Source organism: Agrilus planipennis, unplaced genomic scaffold, assembly GCF_000699045.2.
Source record: "Agrilus planipennis isolate EAB-ADULT unplaced genomic scaffold, Apla_2.0 scaffold149, whole genome shotgun sequence".
NCBI lineage: Eukaryota > Metazoa > Arthropoda > Insecta > Coleoptera > Buprestidae > Agrilus > Agrilus planipennis.
The window spans coordinates 288,290-306,094 of NW_020438906.1; the positions used below are offsets into that span (position 1 = coordinate 288,290).

The window sequence follows — 17,805 nt, forward strand, 5'->3', positions numbered from 1 at the left end:
AGGCCTAGATTAGTTTACTGTTCGCTAATAGTTAAGGATGTGGGTTGTTTTAGGTTTAGGAAAATGCGAAGATTAGGGAAAGAGTGGAGGTGCGTGTCCAATCAGTCTTAGTACTGACGGCCTTATGATGATGATGCCTAATAGAATATGCAGGGCCGTAGCGAGGCCGGTTCAAGCGGTGCGGCGCACCGGGGCCCCCGCAGTCGAGGGGCCCCTTAGCAGTTTTCTGTTTTCAAAAAATGACTTCTAAAAAAAACTATGCTGTTAGAGATGAGCTGAGTCAAACTACGAAATGAACATCATAATTTTTTATTTTACTTTTTTCTATATCAATTTTTGTCACAATACTCCATATATTTGATCAGGTACGTAGTTACATGGAATGCATACATCTCGAAATCGCGAATACTTCTACATTCATGGTTTCCTTAAATCCGTTGATATAATTATCATTGCTACCATAAAAAATTACTAATTGCTGACCATAAATCTATATCACCCGAAACATCACTATAGAATTCATTGCACAAACATCAAGTGCCTGCTCTTATTTCTAAAACGTTTTTTTTCTCGATTTGATAGCAGCAAAATCATCAATAGTTTTATCGAAATTTATTTTTCGGGCTCGCTCATTTTCAATTGACAGAATTGCTAATCCATTCAATCTCTCTTGACCCATTGTACTTCGCAAGAAATTTTTGATCAAATTTAATTTTGAAAACGATCGTTCTGCTGTCGCGACTGTCACAGGAATGGTCAAGTACATGAGATACGCAGTATAAACGTCAGGATACTTTGAGATTACTTTGGCATCACCGTGAGAGGTTATCTGTCAGTGCTGCACGGGGAATCATCTATTCGTGAAATTAAAACATTTTTTTTAATGACATTTTTCTGATCATCAATTTTAAGAAGGGCCCCTTGCGGAATACCGCACCGGGGCCCCGAGCTCATCGCTACGGCCCTGCCAAGCAAAAAGTGACCGCAAAATAGCCCATTTTCTCGCCCTTAACTTTTGGTTTAAACTACTGCTAAATAATTAGTACCTATTGATGAGCACATGTTTGGTTTCTGCCGATAACAGGATGAAAAACTGCCCCTTATCTAAGATTATAAACCCGAATCAGGAGAAATATAGTGAATGTACCAAATATTGCATATCAATCGTATCTTTATCGTAGGNCAGGGCCGTAGCGAGGCCGGTTCAAGCGGTGCGGCGCACCGGGGCCCCCGCAGTCGAGGGGCCCCTTAGCAGTTTTCTGTTTTCAAAAAATGACTTCTAAAAAAAACTATGCTGTTAGAGATGAGCTGAGTCAAACTACGAAATGAACATCATAATTTTTTATTTTACTTTTTTCTATATCAATTTTTGTCACAATACTCCATATATTTGATCAGGTACGTAGTTACATGGAATGCATACATCTCGAAATCGCGAATACTTCTACATTCATGGTTTCCTTAAATCCGTTGATATAATTATCATTGCTACCATAAAAAATTACTAATTGCTGACCATAAATCTATATCACCCGAAACATCACTATAGAATTCATTGCACAAACATCAAGTGCCTGCTCTTATTTCTAAAACGTTTTTTTTCTCGATTTGATAGCAGCAAAATCATCAATAGTTTTTTCGAAATTTATTTTTCGGGCTCGCTCATTTTCAATGCTGCCAACTGCCGCCCATGCCGACACCGCGACGTTGGCATCACCGTGAGAGGTTATCTGTCAGTGCTGCACGGGGAATCATCTATTCGTGAAATTAAAACATTTTTTTTAATGACATTTTTCTGATCATCAATTTTAAGAAGGGCCCCTTGCGGAATACCACACCGGGGCCCGGAGCTCATCGCTACGGCCCTGTTCTGGAACCATATGGTGCATATACAAAAAATATTTTTAGTTATACGGGGTGCTCCATTTCTTCTGATCGCTACCTAATTTCGTTATTTTAATTGGAAATATTTATCTCTAACAGTTTTCCAGAAAAAATCGATTATTTTATGTTTAAAACCTTATATCAATAGAAAGAGCTTTTAATTTATCATTTAATATGGGTTATTATACATGTAAGATTGTCAAAAGTACGTTTCGAAATTTCCGGCTGTAAATTAACGTACTTACCCATTTTGCCCACTTTTACAGTTTAGATGCTATTTGGTCTCATATTCTAAGAGCTTGAAATCGTTTTTTTTTTTAAACAGTCGAATATCTCAAAACTAGAGATCGACATAGGATTAACAAAGTCCACCCAAACTTAAAAATATACAGTGTGTTCCAAGTTAGGTAGCGTCCAAAAGAAATGGAGCATCATGTATCACTGAACATATTTTCTGTATATGTACCACATGATTTCAGAGCACTTTCATAAAAACCGTTTCTTTTTTAAATATATACTATAACAGAGTTATGGACGAAACCGCCTTAGGTGAAACACTCTGTATATATTTTTAATTTACGTAATAACTGATTTATTTATCAAATATCACGAAAACTGTGAAAGTGTTGGTTTATTTTTTAAAAATGGGACCTCACACTGTTTCTCTCCACGTGAACCAATTTTGTAAGTAACAATGAAATAAGTATTGTAAGTAATTTAAGTGCGAAACGTTTTATGCGACCGACGCCAACAACTTTCCCTTCGTTGTTCGCACAATGTCCAAAGCAAGCCGTTGTAATGTATATCAGAAATCGGTAAAGATTTGGTTCAATAGGTCATTAATCGCCAGTTATTTTCTGCTATTATTTCTTTTTTCGCGCGGTGTGACACGAAGCGTGTTGATGCGATAAAAAAAAACTGCTCTTTTCTACTTACGATAATTGATTCGATTAACCAAGTAATCGCCTTACAATGGGTGTTGCTACGTCTTGAGAAACAACAACAACAACAACCAGCAACAATGCTATTAAGATGGGTCGCATGACTTGTAGATTTTTTGTTTCGTATAGTTTGAGCTGTTCTTTGGTCTTTACCTTTAATAAAATAGGTACTTAACGCGGACAGCTCTCTATGCATACATATTTAAACAACAAAAATAATAAATAAACCACCTAATGCCAATACTTTCTATATAACTACGCTTTCTTTTCTCCAATTGATGATCAATTTTAAATATTACTATTAATTATTTACTATTAGGAAAAAATACTAACTAACAGCTGAGTTCGTTCACTGCGATAATTATGGAATTATGAAAAACATGCATAAAAATCGGGGAAGGCATTTTAAATACCTTTTTTTCTAGGTTGGACAGGCTAAAAATTTTCCCTCTCTCTCTCTAACGACTTTGCCTACCACCACTGGGACTGTCAAGCTCGCAGAAGTTATCTACATGTATAAACTATTTATTAAAAAAATAAAATTGTTACCTGTTTCTATAATATCAAAATATTAACTGCTTTACACTATGTTGCAAAACCTGCTACATATTAAAAGTTATACAACATTTGTTACAAGTAAAAAATCCCTGTTTTAAATGTGTTGCATATAATATTGCTATGTTTGCTACATATAGCAAAACTTCTGCTATCTATTCCAAGTCGATGAGGATTAAAGAAACCCGTGTTACGCAAATTTTTCGTCTAGCACCTGCTACATTTTCTGCACGACATTTTCCGATATTGCATGTACTTCTTCGGCTATATCAACAATTTTAAAAATATCAGAATTGCCGCGAAGGGTTAATTTAGAAATTCGAAAAAGGTTGTTTGGAGCACGGCGATGTACGGGTGCGAAACATAGACAATGGGCGTAGCGGAAAAGAAAAGGTTACAAGCGTTCAAAATGTGGTGTTACAGGCGAATGATGAGGATACCGTGGATAGAGAGTTAGAAATGAAGAGGTATTAGAAAGAATTAGTGTCCGACCGAAAGTTCGGTTTAGGTTTCGGTCGAGTTTCGGTTTCGGCGGCAAATCTGCCGAAACTACGACCGAAACCGAAACTGCGTTCGGGAGTTCTCGCGCTCTGTTCGGTCATGTTCGGCGCGTTAAATTCCATCCAAGCAAAGTAAATTAGTAGACATTTCGCCGCGTCTAGGTGCATAATCTTTGTTTCTGTTGAAGTTTAGTGTCATTCAACATGACGAATTAAGTTTAGAAGAAGTTAATTTCTTCTTAATTAAGATAAAAGTGATTTATTTGTTTTGTTTATTACTTAAATATTAAGTTCCTATACCTATTGTGATATTATGTAACAATAACAAAAGTAATTTTATGTTTAATATTATATAAAAAAAAAAGGTTATCTGCATTTTTAGAGGTGTTANCTTACTCAAATAAACATCTCACATATTTTAAGTATTTTTAAGGCGCAATTAAAGTATTTCCTTAAATGAGGGGTTATTATGTTGATTTTGATTTGATTATCAATAAGTGAAAATGTCAAAGACTGCAGAGCTATGTGATTTACAGATAAAAAAATAAAACTGACTGATTATAATAACGGTTTCTTTATATTTCTCTCAAAACATGATCCTTATAAGGAAGTTTCGGTTTCGGTTTCGGTTTCGGCCGAAACTGAGACCGTTGCCGAAATTCGGTTTCGGCTTCGGTTTCGGTCGTAAAAACCAGTTTCGGTCGGACACTAGAAAGAATATGAGAATGCAGGACGCTATGGAAGTCAATAAGAAATAGGCGAGACAGGTTAGTAGGACACCTTCTCAGGCGTGAAGGTCTAGTCAGAGACATATTAGAGGCAGAAACGGAAGTTAAGGGGGTAGAGGGAGACCTAGATTAGATTACTGTTCGCAAATAGTTAAGGATGTGGGTTGTTTTAGTTTTAGGGAAATGCAAAGATTAGCTCAGAATAGGAAAGAGTGGAGGTGCGTGTCCAACCAGTCTTAGGACTGACGACCTTATGACGATGAATTGGTTTTGTCGAAAGTCATTTATCGTCTGTCTGTATTTTCGAAACAAAAACGGCTTTCCAGAAATCATCAAAGCATAAGACATTCTTAGAGTAACAAACATCCTATGAATTAGCGGCCTCTTCATACGTATAATATCATTTATGATCCTTATTTTTCATGCAGGAAATGTGAAAGACATTTATTTGCCCCTCCCCCCCCACAAAAAAAATCCTGGCTACGGGCCTGTGTACACTGTACAGAGCAGATATGTTTAATATATAGGTACCCAATATCTATTCTAAATGGACCTATTATAAGTCTTCTGCGGTGGTCTGTCGCACCTATACCTAAGTCACGAACATTTTTCGCACATCAAAAAATCGCTTTTGTCAATTTGCAGGCTACTTACATACATACGAAAAGACGAAATGCAAATTCTTGAATACAAATGCGGTTAAGAACAAAAAAGGCACCATTTAAACACTTGATTAATATTCTTGACGGAGGGCGCATTTAATGTTGCAGTGCCAAAAAACGAAATATATTTTTTCACATAAAGCATCGTTTTTCTGTTCACACCGAAGCGAACAATAGGTAATAATTACCACAAAATCCGCCGGCATAAACAGGATGAACCAACAGTCACGTAACAACAAATAACTCAATTAAAAATAACATTCTTTTTTTAACCAAACGAGTCAGCATTATATTTTATTGTATGTACCAAAAAGGTTGTTTTTATAGGTTTATATTTGTACTCAGCTTCTATAGGGTTGTTCGGAGTCATTTCGTTTTTTTTTGTGGAAATGAAAGACAGTTTTCGTATAATGCTATTGCTGCCCCACACAATATCTGTCGAAATTTCGTTTCGAAGGTATATTTTTTAATGCAGTCCACACCGAAATTGACTTTATAGCGTTTAATTGAAAGTGAACGGGTCAAATACTCTACACAAAAAAAAACGACGGTGAAATCGGTTAAATCAATGAGACCATCATAAATTATCATTAGTTTCTATCTTATTATATAGGGTCGTTCGGAAAGTCATTTCGTTTTTTTTGTGGAAATGAAAGACAGTTTTCGTATAATAAACAAATACTTTATTAAATTATATATTGACCGTTCTGGTCCAACACCTTTTGCCATCTTTCTGGTAGTAGCATAATTCCACGCTCATAAAATTTTTGGTCTTTGCTGGCAAAAAACTGATCGAGGAGGTTTTTGACCTCCTCATTTGAGGTGAAGGTTTTACCGTCTAAAAAATTTTGGAGTGACCGGAACAAATAATAATCCGATGGTGCCAGGTCTGGAGAATATGGTGGGTGTAGCATTGTATCCCATTCAAGCTGTAAAAGCTTTTGGCGAGTGACCAAACTTGTGTGAGGTCTCGCGTTGTCTTGGTGAAACACTACACCTTTCCTGTTGATTAGTTCTGACCTTTTCTGTTGAAGTGCATCATTCAGTTTGTCCAGCTGATGACAGTAGACTTCCGAATTAATCGTTGTGTTATCCGGTAAAAGCTAAAAAAAAACGATTCCTTTAAAATCCCACCAAACAGACAGCATCACCTTTTTTTGGTGAATATCGGCTTTGGAAATGGTTTGAGCCGGTTCATCTTTTTTGCTCCATGACCTCTTGCGTTTGACGTTGTTGTATACAACCCATTTTTCGTCCCCAGTGATGATGCGCTTCAAAAACGGATCATTTTCGTGACGTTTGAGAAGCGAATCGCAGACGTCAATGCGGCGACACAGATTTCTCTCTGTGAGAACATGGGGAACCCATACATCGAGCTTCGAGGATAATCCCAGGCCTTTCAAGTGGTCATAAACTGTTGAATTTGATAAATTTAACCTCAATCCGATCTCACGTGTTGTTATTCGCCGGTTCACATCAACTAATGCCTTTATCGCGTCTTTATCAGCTTCAACCGGCCTTCCCGAACGTGGTGCATCTTCGACATCAAAATTGCCGGATCGAAATTTAGCGAACCAGTTCTGGCACTGGCGTACTGTCAACACACCTTCTCCATACACATCAGTCAATTTCTTTCTGGCTTGAACAGCATTTTTACCCTTTCTGTAGTAAAACAGTAAGATATGTCGAAAATGCTGCTTATCGCTCTCCATATTTAAAAGGGCACCAACCAAAAACTACTGCGTAGAATTAATTGGAATTTTTCACACACAAGCCTTGCTATATGAGCTCTCAAAGCATATAAAAATTATACGGCTTAAATGCGAAGTTGGGTGCAAAAGAATACAATTAAATCCTCTGTCGGGAAAAAACGAAATGACTTTCCGAACAACCCTATGAAAGGGCCCAGGAATTCTAGGAGTTCTACATGTTGTATTAACAATTGCTCTAGACTAGTTGGTAAGTTGAAAGAAGGAAGTAAATGCGACATTTTTATTACGGACTAAGCCAATTTTGAAGATCCCAACTTTATATAAATTAATTGAGTCAAAATTTATCACACCGTGTGTATTCCTCTATATCTCAAAAGGAGGAGGGTATGTACGTTCATAAGGAAAATTTTGCCCCAAATGTAAACATAAAAAAAACATTAAACAAATGTCGTACGCATCACCTACTAATAACCTAAAGGGGAAGTGGGGCGGAGGAAAACAGTCTGCCCGAGTCCGAGAGTCGGGGGGCCCTTCAGACTCTGGAAAGGACTTGTTTCTTGATACTTTTATTAAGCGCAAGGACCCACAAAAATAAAACACGAAACTACCATGTTTTTCATTAGTTTTATAGGACTATGTATACCGTATGTTTTTGGGGTCGCTGAGAATTCAAATCCACGGTCGATTACCCTCACCATGTGGCTTGATCTTAACCTACGAAGTCCTTTTAATTTTGTAGATAAATATTTGACCTCAATAATACGGAAAGAGTAAAAATTTGATAATCGGAAATACATTTCTGTTTTTAACACTATCTCGATGACTTAATTTACAAAAACATTGTACACATGGCACTTTCACTGTGTTCCTAGTGGGCTATCCACTTGTTTAGAAACGTAAGCCCTCTATTATCTAAATATTGTAGCGAGCACGAGTGTGTTTGTGTGCGATCGGGCACACGTGTGTGTGAACGGCTTATCGATTCGCCGACTAGCCGCGAGCGCCCTTCTTCATGTGCGCCGTATTTGTAAATGTGTGTGTCATACCTGCATTCTGGGAAAACAGTTAAACAGTTCAAAGAAAAACTAAACGATCCGGATGTTTCTAGAGGGTTCCAGAAAGGAAACAAAAGATTATTTAAAGAAAGAGACGATCGCCGAGAGAAGTAGAAATAAATTGACAGTGATAGCAGTAAAATAAGTAGCGCAGTGAATAGTGATATATCAACAGTAATGTAAATAAATAGAATAATTCATAACCTAAGTTAGTAATAATTTAATAGTGTTTTTATGTTCTTTAATAATTAGTGTAAATGAATAGTTTTTGTCGTTATCAGTCTTCGAAGTTAATTCTGTTAAACCCACGAACATTACAATATGTTACCGTAAAATTCCATAATCCGGATGACGTTGAAACTCGTGCCTCGTCACTTCTTAGACTACTGTTTTAAAGTTTCAAAAGTTAAGTTTAATTCATTCATATCTCTAAGGAATCGTCCATAAAATATGTCACTCAGAATTTTGGACCCCTCCCTCCCCCTTTGTTACGTTAAGTTACACTTTCAGCGCCCACCCTGACAAATATTACGTCACAAAACTAATCCACCCCCTTATAAACGATTGTCTTTTATAAAAAATAGCAATGAGAATGACTTGTTATTGTAATGAAAAATTTTTAAGTGCCAAGTTATGAAAAACACTGGCCTTTGCCCGCGACTTCGTCCCCGTGGAATAGTTACTTTTGGGCTAACGCTAACTTTAACCCGCGACTTCGTTTACATAGAAGCTGAAAATATTTTTAAATAATACGTGCGTTAAGGAGCTATTTTAGGTACAAACATATGAATAACGTATTTATGTCATGTTTATGAAAACACCTTCGCAAATAATGCATTATTTTAAAAGAAATTTGGTTAGCATAAAAAAGGTTATGGTGAGCCAATGTTAAAAGATAGACATATGCTGTCGCGGACTTTTTTTAGAACTTTTAAAGAGGAACAATTCTGTCATACATGATTTTTGCGAAACTTTAACCGTTTACGCAGCGGAAGCTCTCAAAAGGAAAAAAAAAAACATTTTGAAACATTATTTATTGGTGCTCCGCTCCTATTGGCCTTAACGTGATAATATATAGCCTATAGCCTTCCTCCATAAATGGGTTATCTCACACTGAAATAATTTTTCAAATCGGACCAGTAGTTCCTGAGATTAGCACATTCAAGCAAACAAAACAAATAAACTCTTCAACTTTATAATCTTGGTATAGATTAAAATCAAATTAATGAACTGCGAACGGCACATTTTTTAGAACCGCCTCCCCCCTCCTCCTTTATTATACCCCTCCCTCCGCCTTATTAGTGAACGTACTTTATGATTTTATGAACGACTCCTAAGCGCGGAATACATATTATTTGATTTGAAAGCAAATTGACCGAATTTCGACCACATGCAATTTGTGATTTGAATGAATAGGTACTTTCAACTCCGTCTAGGAGTTCCTGAATGTTGTGTTAGTTTCAAAGCTGACTATCCAATGTTTACAGTAGACATACTTTTCTTATAAATCGTAAGTGCATGCACACGTACCAAATTACCAAGTATTTTTGAAAACTACAAATAATTTAAATTTCCAAATAATAAAAGGAATGACTTCATTATGAAAGCCATCGTGTTCCGCACCAACACTAGAAAGCGGCGCCTATTTTGACAAATGCCGCCAAAGAACAATGTTCTGTGTTTCAATAATTATCGTTGGAACGCGTATAGGTACCTACAAGAAAAGGCACTACACAGGCGACCGGTAATTCCCAAGTTTAAAGCTTTGGATGGCACTTGTACCACGTTCGAATATTAAGAAGTCAAAAAAAATCATTCAAAAGGACCGCCTTCCGCCGCGGTTCAACTTTACAAACCGAAATCGAAATTGTTTCACGATGCACCTGTAAAATCACCTAATACATTCATGAGAGGTAAGTGTATATGTATATGGTATATGTTTCAAACAGAGATGTAATTTATATGAAATACTTAAAAAATACCTATGTTTATCCTTCGTTTAAATACTTTTCCAAGAAAAGCATTTTGTATTTTATTTAAAATACTTTTCCAAATCTATTTTCTGTTTGTAAAAGGCAAAATACATTTTTGCCGTTAAAAGTTTTGTTAGTATCATCGATTAAACATTATATAAAATGATCAATGAAAGCTGTTCACATTAGTCATTGAAGGTATTAACAACTTAAAACGGAGACAAAGAGACATTCCATGAATGCGTTCTAATTCTTTAATTGAAGAGAGCCCAAAAAATTCTAAACTCCTGAGAAATGGATAATCTAAAATATTGGGTCGATATTGTTTTCCGGGTTCAATGTTATGGAATTTTGAAGTTGAAATTGATATCAGCACCTGCCAAATCAGGAAAGAACTACGAAATTCTATGAATTAAGAAAAAACAGACCGCAAAACAATATCAAATTGATACACCAGCTGTGTAAAACTGAAAACTACAAGATACTGTGGTGTGCTAATGGAATGCGTATAATCCAAAATTCTTAGAAAACGCTTCCAAAAACTTCACTTATTTGATGAACCCAAAGGTAAAGAAACTATAGATTCCATTTCTTTCTTTTATTGGAATGTGTAAGTGATCAAAAACAGAATGGGGTTGTAAATATTTTGATATAAAATGATTTATGGTGATTTTACATCAATAAAATTATTTACAACCCTATTTTGGCTCTGATCTTTCACACTAAGTAAATTATTTTGAAACGGTAACAGTCAAATAAGGAAGCATATAGAACAATTATTTATTGCTGAACTGAAGAAACTATAACATAAAGATAGAAAAACTATATCTCAATCACTTCAAACAGAAAAACATTAATCTAGATCTACTATTTGTTTATCTGGGTAGGTATCTAGATATGTGCATGGTTCTGTTCAGCATAATATACAGTACGAAGATTATCAGAAACATAAGCATCCGTATTTGTAATTTATATTTACCGTATTGCATATTTTTAACTGTCATCGACATCATATCAATGTAGTTAAACGCCTGCTTATATTTCTTACTATTGTTAATTAAGTACGAGACGGACTCACCTTTTTTCAAGCCCCCATTGGTACCTATTTATTCATGTTTGTAAAAAGTCCAACACTTCACCACTACATTTACTATAACACAAATTATGTCAGAATTTACTAAAGTATCTATTATGTACCAATCATTAGCAAACTATTAAACGTTGAAATAATTTTTTGCAACCGACTCTGACACGTGGACAACACGCCACACCGAGTCAAACCGTTAAAGTTTCGCGTTAAGTAACAATCGAACAAAAAACAAAGTGCAAACTTTAGATAATTCTAACTTGATTTTAACGAAATAACAGGCGTTATTCATTTGTGTTTTCTAACGCATTTATTAAATTAATATGATAATCCACACAGACATTTATAAATTATCATGTCACGTATTATAACCATAGATTATGGCAGATGAAAATTTAAACAAAATGGGTGCGTCTACGTTTGCGCATTAAAAAGTACATTCAACAGTGATCAGGGCCGTATTAAATAATATTATGAATTGAAATTATAGAAATACAGCGTAAAATTTTTTTAACGAAACTCTTTATTACAAAAAACATATAACGTAGACGTTGCCTACTTAATAGATATGATTAGTAAAAAAAAACAAAGCATTGCTTCAATTTTTAATACATGTTATAAAAAGAGATAGCACATTAAGTTCATCATCATAATTTTGATTAGGCATTAGGCAATAAGCACTTAAAAATAAAAATTATTTTTAAAGATTGTACCTATAAAAGTTGTTAATATAGAAACAATCTATATATATAAGAAATAAACATCCCATTCCATTATAAAATAATAATTATTGTAAATGTATGGCGCTAAAACAAATTTTAATTGCATATTCAATATGCACAAGTGTAAGGAATAATACGTACTATTATTATATCATCGCGGTTTATTAATTATTATAATTAAGATATATTGTATTCCAAACAGGTAGAATTCTGATGGGACCACTATAATTCATTTTATAACTGCCGTAAAATATCCGTTATACCGAACCTTGTAATTGCTTATTCAGCTGTAGGTATGTAGCAGAAGTTCGTAGGTAATACCTATAAAAACAAAAAAATAAAAGAACAACATTTCCTGTTGTTTTAAAATGAAACTTAATATTATCATATAATTTTTCGACTTATTGTAAGTACCTGAATTAATTTTACCTAATTACTTAAATGCTGAACAGCAAAAAAAAACAATCGAATTGTAGACAACAATACAATTACAGAATGACAGTGCTTTGTTGATCTAATTTAAAAAAATCTTTTCAAGTACAATATATCGGAATAAGTCGTGCCTTAGGTGCAATTCAACTTAAAAGAAACAATAGCAAAGGGCGGAGATATTTTACATTCAGCGTTGATATAAAACATGTATCAACCGTGGTCAACTTTAAATTTCAAGGTGGTCCCTTGTCTTGTTCAAATTATCAAAGGCATAGCACCGCAACACTTGCAGGCTATTAAAATATTGAAGAGACAGTTTGAATTATTAAAATACTGTTTTAATGCTTCCTCTTTAGGACGACTACCTTCTTTTTATTCAATAATTTCGTTATAGGGTATTGTATGGTACCATTTTGCATTTTAATAGGTACCACTTTTACAAATGGCATTTAACAATAATTCAATAATGAAATTATAAATTTCAAATAAATGTTATTTAGATCTCCAAACCAATAAATAAGAAGCAAAACTTTTTATTAAGTAAATAATGAAATAAAACCAACCACATTGCTTTGTTATTAAAAGTTATAAATAAAAGACAAAACTCGTCAACTTAATTTTATAATAGTACCTACTATATATAAGCATCTATTATTTATCGATTTTGTAAGAGCAAATACATAGGTACATATAAGTAGAGGACGCCAAAGAAGTTCGTAATTTTCTTGAACGTGGTGAGGTAGTTTGTCATATCTTGAAATAATGACTCCGAAGGGGCGTAGCATGGTCAGAGATCCTGAGTACATGTGTTTTTGTCACATAATAGATAGTATATCTTAAGAGGGCGTAGTTTACGCCATTTGTCATAAGCAGAGAACGATATCTAGAAGCTTTCTATTATTACTGTCTTTCGATGTTCGAAAGTACGATTAAGAAGGCAGAAACTGCCAATATTTATTACTTGAGAATTTTATTAATTTTAAATTACCTAAAGTCCTAGAAAGTGCAAGAATTAAGTTTGTTGAATTTATAAATAATAATAGGAAATTTCTCGATGGTAGACAGAAGTTAAAAACTAAACGCAAAAATTAAATTATATGAAGTCAGACGTCAACAAACATTAAAATCAACCTATTCTTTATAACTATTTTAAGCAATTTGTTCATAATTTTTAACCAATTATACTTGTATTAATAACTAATCAAATTGTGTAAAGTAAAAATATACCACTGATGTCGTATACAGTAACCACATTTTCATTTTCTACTTCATGAAAGAACTATGGTTGCTTTTGACGTTTAAATCTTCTTGTAACCTATAATATTTATACTATTTATATGACGTCAGACGACAACAAACATTAAAATCGCCTTTTTGTTTATTGCTTTATTTTCAGCAGTTTATAATTTTTAATCAATTTACATTTATCAATAAATAATTAAATTATGTAACCGTAAAAAGTATAACACTGGTGTCGTATATCGTAACCACATTTTTATTTTATACTTCACAAAAAATCTATGGTTTCTTTTGACGTTTAAATATGGTTTAAATTTTCTTATAACCTATAATAATTCTGTATAGTTAATCAATATCTATGTGGTGGTAATATATAAAAATTTAAATGTTTTCTGCCAAGTTTTTCTTATATAATAAAATCTGGTAACATTTATATAAATATGCGAACCGCTTCAATGATTCGTTGCATTCACGGTAATTAAAAAATTAGGCCAGTAAATTTTAGAATCGTAAAATGAAATACGTTTGCGATCATGATAATAGCGAGAGTGAGGACGAAAAATTTTTACTTGACGACAATAACACTGAAAAACATACACACTGTAAACGTTGTGATATTAAGAATGGTTTCTTAAATTGCAAAATACAAGATAAACCTCTCAGCTGGTTAGCAAACAGTAATGGCAACATGAAAAACCATTATGTGCCTGTGACTAATTTAATTGATAGAGAAGATAACAATGAAAGCGGTTTCAGAAGTCTCAACATGCCTTTACTATTGAATGTGGGTGATAATTTCTTTTAATTAGTTTATGCTAATGTATGTGCATTTTCAGGGAAATTTAGAAGACAGAAATGATGATCAAACAGAGTACCACTGTCATTCTAATTCAACCACTTATAATAACTCTGGTGCATGGAAAAAACTTATAATTGTATCTATAATATGCATCATACTAATGGTCAGTACCGTTCAGTTTTCTTCGACATATCATATTATTCTTTAATGTCTTGTAGATAACAGAACTAACTGGTGGATGTATAGCTGGAAGTTTAGCAGTTATGACTGATGCTGCTCATTTACTTACTGATCTCATTGGCTTTTGTATATCAATTATATCATTGTGGCTTAGCAACAGAGTACCTAACAAAACTATGACCTTTGGTTATTCTCGGACTGAAGTAATTGGAGCCTTTTTAAGGTAATACCAAACAGTTTTTGAAAGCTTCATGTAATTTATTATCAACTGTTACAGTGTTTTAACAGTGTGGTTACTTGCTGGAGTATTTTGTTACTTGGCTTTACATAGACTGTTTCGAAGAGAATTTGATATTGATGCCGATACCATGCTTATAGTAGCTTCAATTGGAGTTGTGATCAATGTTGTGTAAGTGTACATCTTTATGGTTATATTTGAAACTCAGAAATATTGGTACATTTTACTTTAAAAGAATTTAAGTTACATACTTTCAATTTCAATCAATAATATCAGTTTTCCTGCATTAAAAACATTCTTTGTTTCAAATTAATCACAGTCGTAAACCTTAATCGCGTATTTTATCATGGTCATCAATTATGTTGTGTAATTGATTGAATAATCAATTCAATGAACATTAATTAGAAAAGGAATGAAAAAATAATATTCATGTAAATTACATTTATTATCTTTACCTTTCACGTTACATAGATTACCTATCTCATACATAAAGTTAAAAATGATAAGGAAAGCGTTTAATTATAAAATGGATTATATGTAATCCAATGAGCTCTCTGTTGTTCGTTTTCAGATTTGTGACTTGTAAATAACGATTTATAAACATCAGAAGCATTGGGGTCTTTGGCAACACTATAACAAGCCTTCATCTTCTTTGTGGATTCATCATTAATTAAATTTCGTGGTCTTTTAAGAGTAGCAGCAACTACTTTTGGTTTTTCAACATTCTCATTGGCAGAACTTTTGCCTGCATTCGTAACACTATTTTTGGCAGGCTCAGTTTCTTCACATTTGGTAGCTTCGATCTCCTTCTTGATTTCTTTTTTCTTTTCTTTGTCCTTCTTATTCTTTTGTTTCCTTAATTCTATTCTAGACCTCATTAGAACCATATCTTCTTCAGTACCATTTAGTACTACCACATCATCTTCAGTAAATGGCATCAAACATTTATGACATGTAGAAGTACTTATCTCCTTCAGGGCTCGTTCTGAAAACACGCATCCACAAGTCCATAGTGCAACAAAACGGAATTTCCCCGACATTTCTAAACCAATAACGGGGCATATGTAAGGAGCTCCTCGTGTATCAACGCTTCCATCCTTTTTGTCATCCCCTGACACAAATTCAGGATTGGGAGTTAAGTTGAGATTCCTCACATCTTTGAGACTTTTTATATGTCTTACACTATCAGGCAGACTGTCCCTATTTAACAAGGCTTCGATTAGAGGCAGCTTACTGTACAAATGCCCCATACCACACATAACTATTGGCTCTTGCAACAATAACTGCGTGAGAAAACAATGACGCCATTGGAAAGCAAGTTCAGAATCTTTATCTTTCGCTTCGGGCTTCTTTTTTACTCTTACCAATTCATCTCTACGAGGAATTGTACCACCATCACACCCCATTTTAGATTTTTAATCGTCAAAACTTGATAAGTTTTTTTTTTTTTATTGTAAAATTTTCAAAACTCGGGGAAACAAGACGAAGTTGTCACTTTGACAGCTAACAGTATTCTTCTTTTTCTTATTCGTTGTATTTTGTACATATCCCCATTTAGCCACTAAACGTCTACAACCTTAATTACACAAGCGTGAAAAAAGTTGCCTACCCGGCTATATTATAATTGCATAAAATTATTTGAAGTAAATTACGATAATAGTAAAATTTTACTTTACAGGATGGCTTCGGTTCTTCATGGATTTTGCCACGGTCATGGTCACACTCATGGACCTATTATATCGAACACTAAAGAAAATATAAATGTGAGAGCTGCTGCAGCTCATGTGATTGGTGATCTTTGTCAAAGTTTGGGAGTTTTTTTAGCCGCGATTATTATAAAGGTGTACCCTGAAGCTCAAGCGGCCGACCCAATTTGCACCTTATTATTTTCAGTTGTAGCTATATATGCCACCTTTAAAATTGCTCGGGATGTAGGAAAAATTCTATTAGAAGCGAGTCCCGAAGATGTGGGAAACTTAATGCAGTTGCTGAAGAACATTCCCGGGGTTAAGCATGTTCACGAAATGCATGTGTGGTCCTTAGCTCCAGGAAGAGAAGTTCTAAATGTACATTTGGCTGTGGGTAAGGGCAGCTTTTTGAAACACTCTTTTACAAAATATTCAGAAATCAATTCATGTAAACTCTTCATATCTGCACAATTTCCTGTATGGAAGGCCAGGCCACAACTGTTATGCGAAGGTTTGAAAGTTGGCATTACATTTAATTAATAATTAATTACATGTCAAAGAAAGCATCGTTATTCGATGTGTTTGATATTCTGTGTATCACCTATATAAAGCAATCTAATCAAAATCTAGGCCCACAGAAATATTTATTTTTGCACGAACCATTTCAAGCACTTTTTAATACCCCTATAACTTTTGTCCCTATAAGTTAAAGACTTAAATTTTTAATTAAATAAAACCCCATAGTTATCTAAAAACTATAATTTCTTACTTTTTGCACTACTAAGAACTACATTTCCATGCAGGGGCGGCTCTAAGGCAGTTCAACTGCACCGGGCTCTAACTTTTAGCAGTGTCGAGATCTAATGGACTCTACCGAAAAAAACTATAACTATTTGAACTTTCAGTCTGAAATTTTTTATCTGGGAGCGCAAGTAGGAGATTTTTCACCATCTTGAAATTGCTTAAGGGCTGTCACTGATATTGCTTAATATTTTTAATAATTTTTGTCCGTTATTTTTCAGACAAAAATTGTGATAGAGACGTAATCCTTGAACAAGCTGGAAATCTTATCAACATAAAAACGAGTATTATTAGTTCATCTATACAAATTGAAAAATATAATCCTGATGTTATCAGCAATTGTAATCAGTGTCAGATTTTAGCAAGTTAACGAAAACTACAGTATGGACAGAATTTATATGTATATCTTTTTACGTTCCATTTCTCATTGATTAGTTAGAGTGTTAGAGATTTGTTTTAACCCTGTCGGTGTTGTATTTTCGATTCAAAATAGTTAATTACATTTTTATTTAATGTATTTTTTGGAGAATGTCCAGAAAATGGTGTTTGTTAAAGTTATTATTTTAAATTCTTTTTCACGTTCCGTGATATAGAATAAGCTTNAAACGG

The 17,805-nt window shown here is 34.1% G+C and overlaps 2 protein-coding genes across 2 annotated transcripts; one reads left to right on the forward strand and one right to left on the reverse strand.

Moving 5' to 3' along the window:
* Positions 1 to 13,813: 13,813 nt before the first annotated feature.
* On the forward strand, positions 13,814 to 17,784 carry LOC108736438 (zinc transporter 2). Its single transcript, XM_018468876.2, has 6 exons — positions 13,814 to 14,274; positions 14,327 to 14,452; positions 14,508 to 14,692; positions 14,747 to 14,878; positions 16,386 to 16,789; positions 17,418 to 17,784. Exons 1-6 carry the CDS (start codon positions 14,005 to 14,007, stop codon positions 17,564 to 17,566), a joined length of 1,266 nt encoding a protein of 421 aa, XP_018324378.1. The 5' UTR covers positions 13,814 to 14,004; the 3' UTR covers positions 17,567 to 17,784.
* LOC108736439 (protein RTF2 homolog) lies at positions 15,134 to 16,325 on the reverse strand. The gene has a single exon (XM_018468878.1). The coding sequence runs from the start codon at positions 16,111 to 16,113 to the stop codon at positions 15,223 to 15,225; it is 891 nt and encodes a 296-aa protein (XP_018324380.1). The 5' UTR covers positions 16,114 to 16,325; the 3' UTR covers positions 15,134 to 15,222.
* Positions 17,785 to 17,805: the final 21 nt, after the last annotated feature.

What these genes read in the sequence shown, in the direction of transcription:
- LOC108736438 (XM_018468876.2), top strand. Translation starts at nt 14,005, where the DNA reads ATGAAATACGTTTGCGATCATGATAATAGCGAGAGTGAGGACGAAAAA. An exon ending in TAATATGCATCATACTAATG is followed by an intron (nt 14,453 to 14,507) that starts GTCAGTACCGTT and finishes AATGTCTTGTAG; the next exon opens with ATAACAGAACTAACTGGTGG. An exon ending in GTAATTGGAGCCTTTTTAAG is followed by an intron (nt 14,693 to 14,746) that starts GTAATACCAAAC and finishes CAACTGTTACAG; the next exon opens with TGTTTTAACAGTGTGGTTAC.
- LOC108736439 (XM_018468878.1), bottom strand. Translation starts at nt 16,113, where the DNA reads ATGGGGTGTGATGGTGGTACAATTCCTCGTAGAGATGAATTGGTAAGA.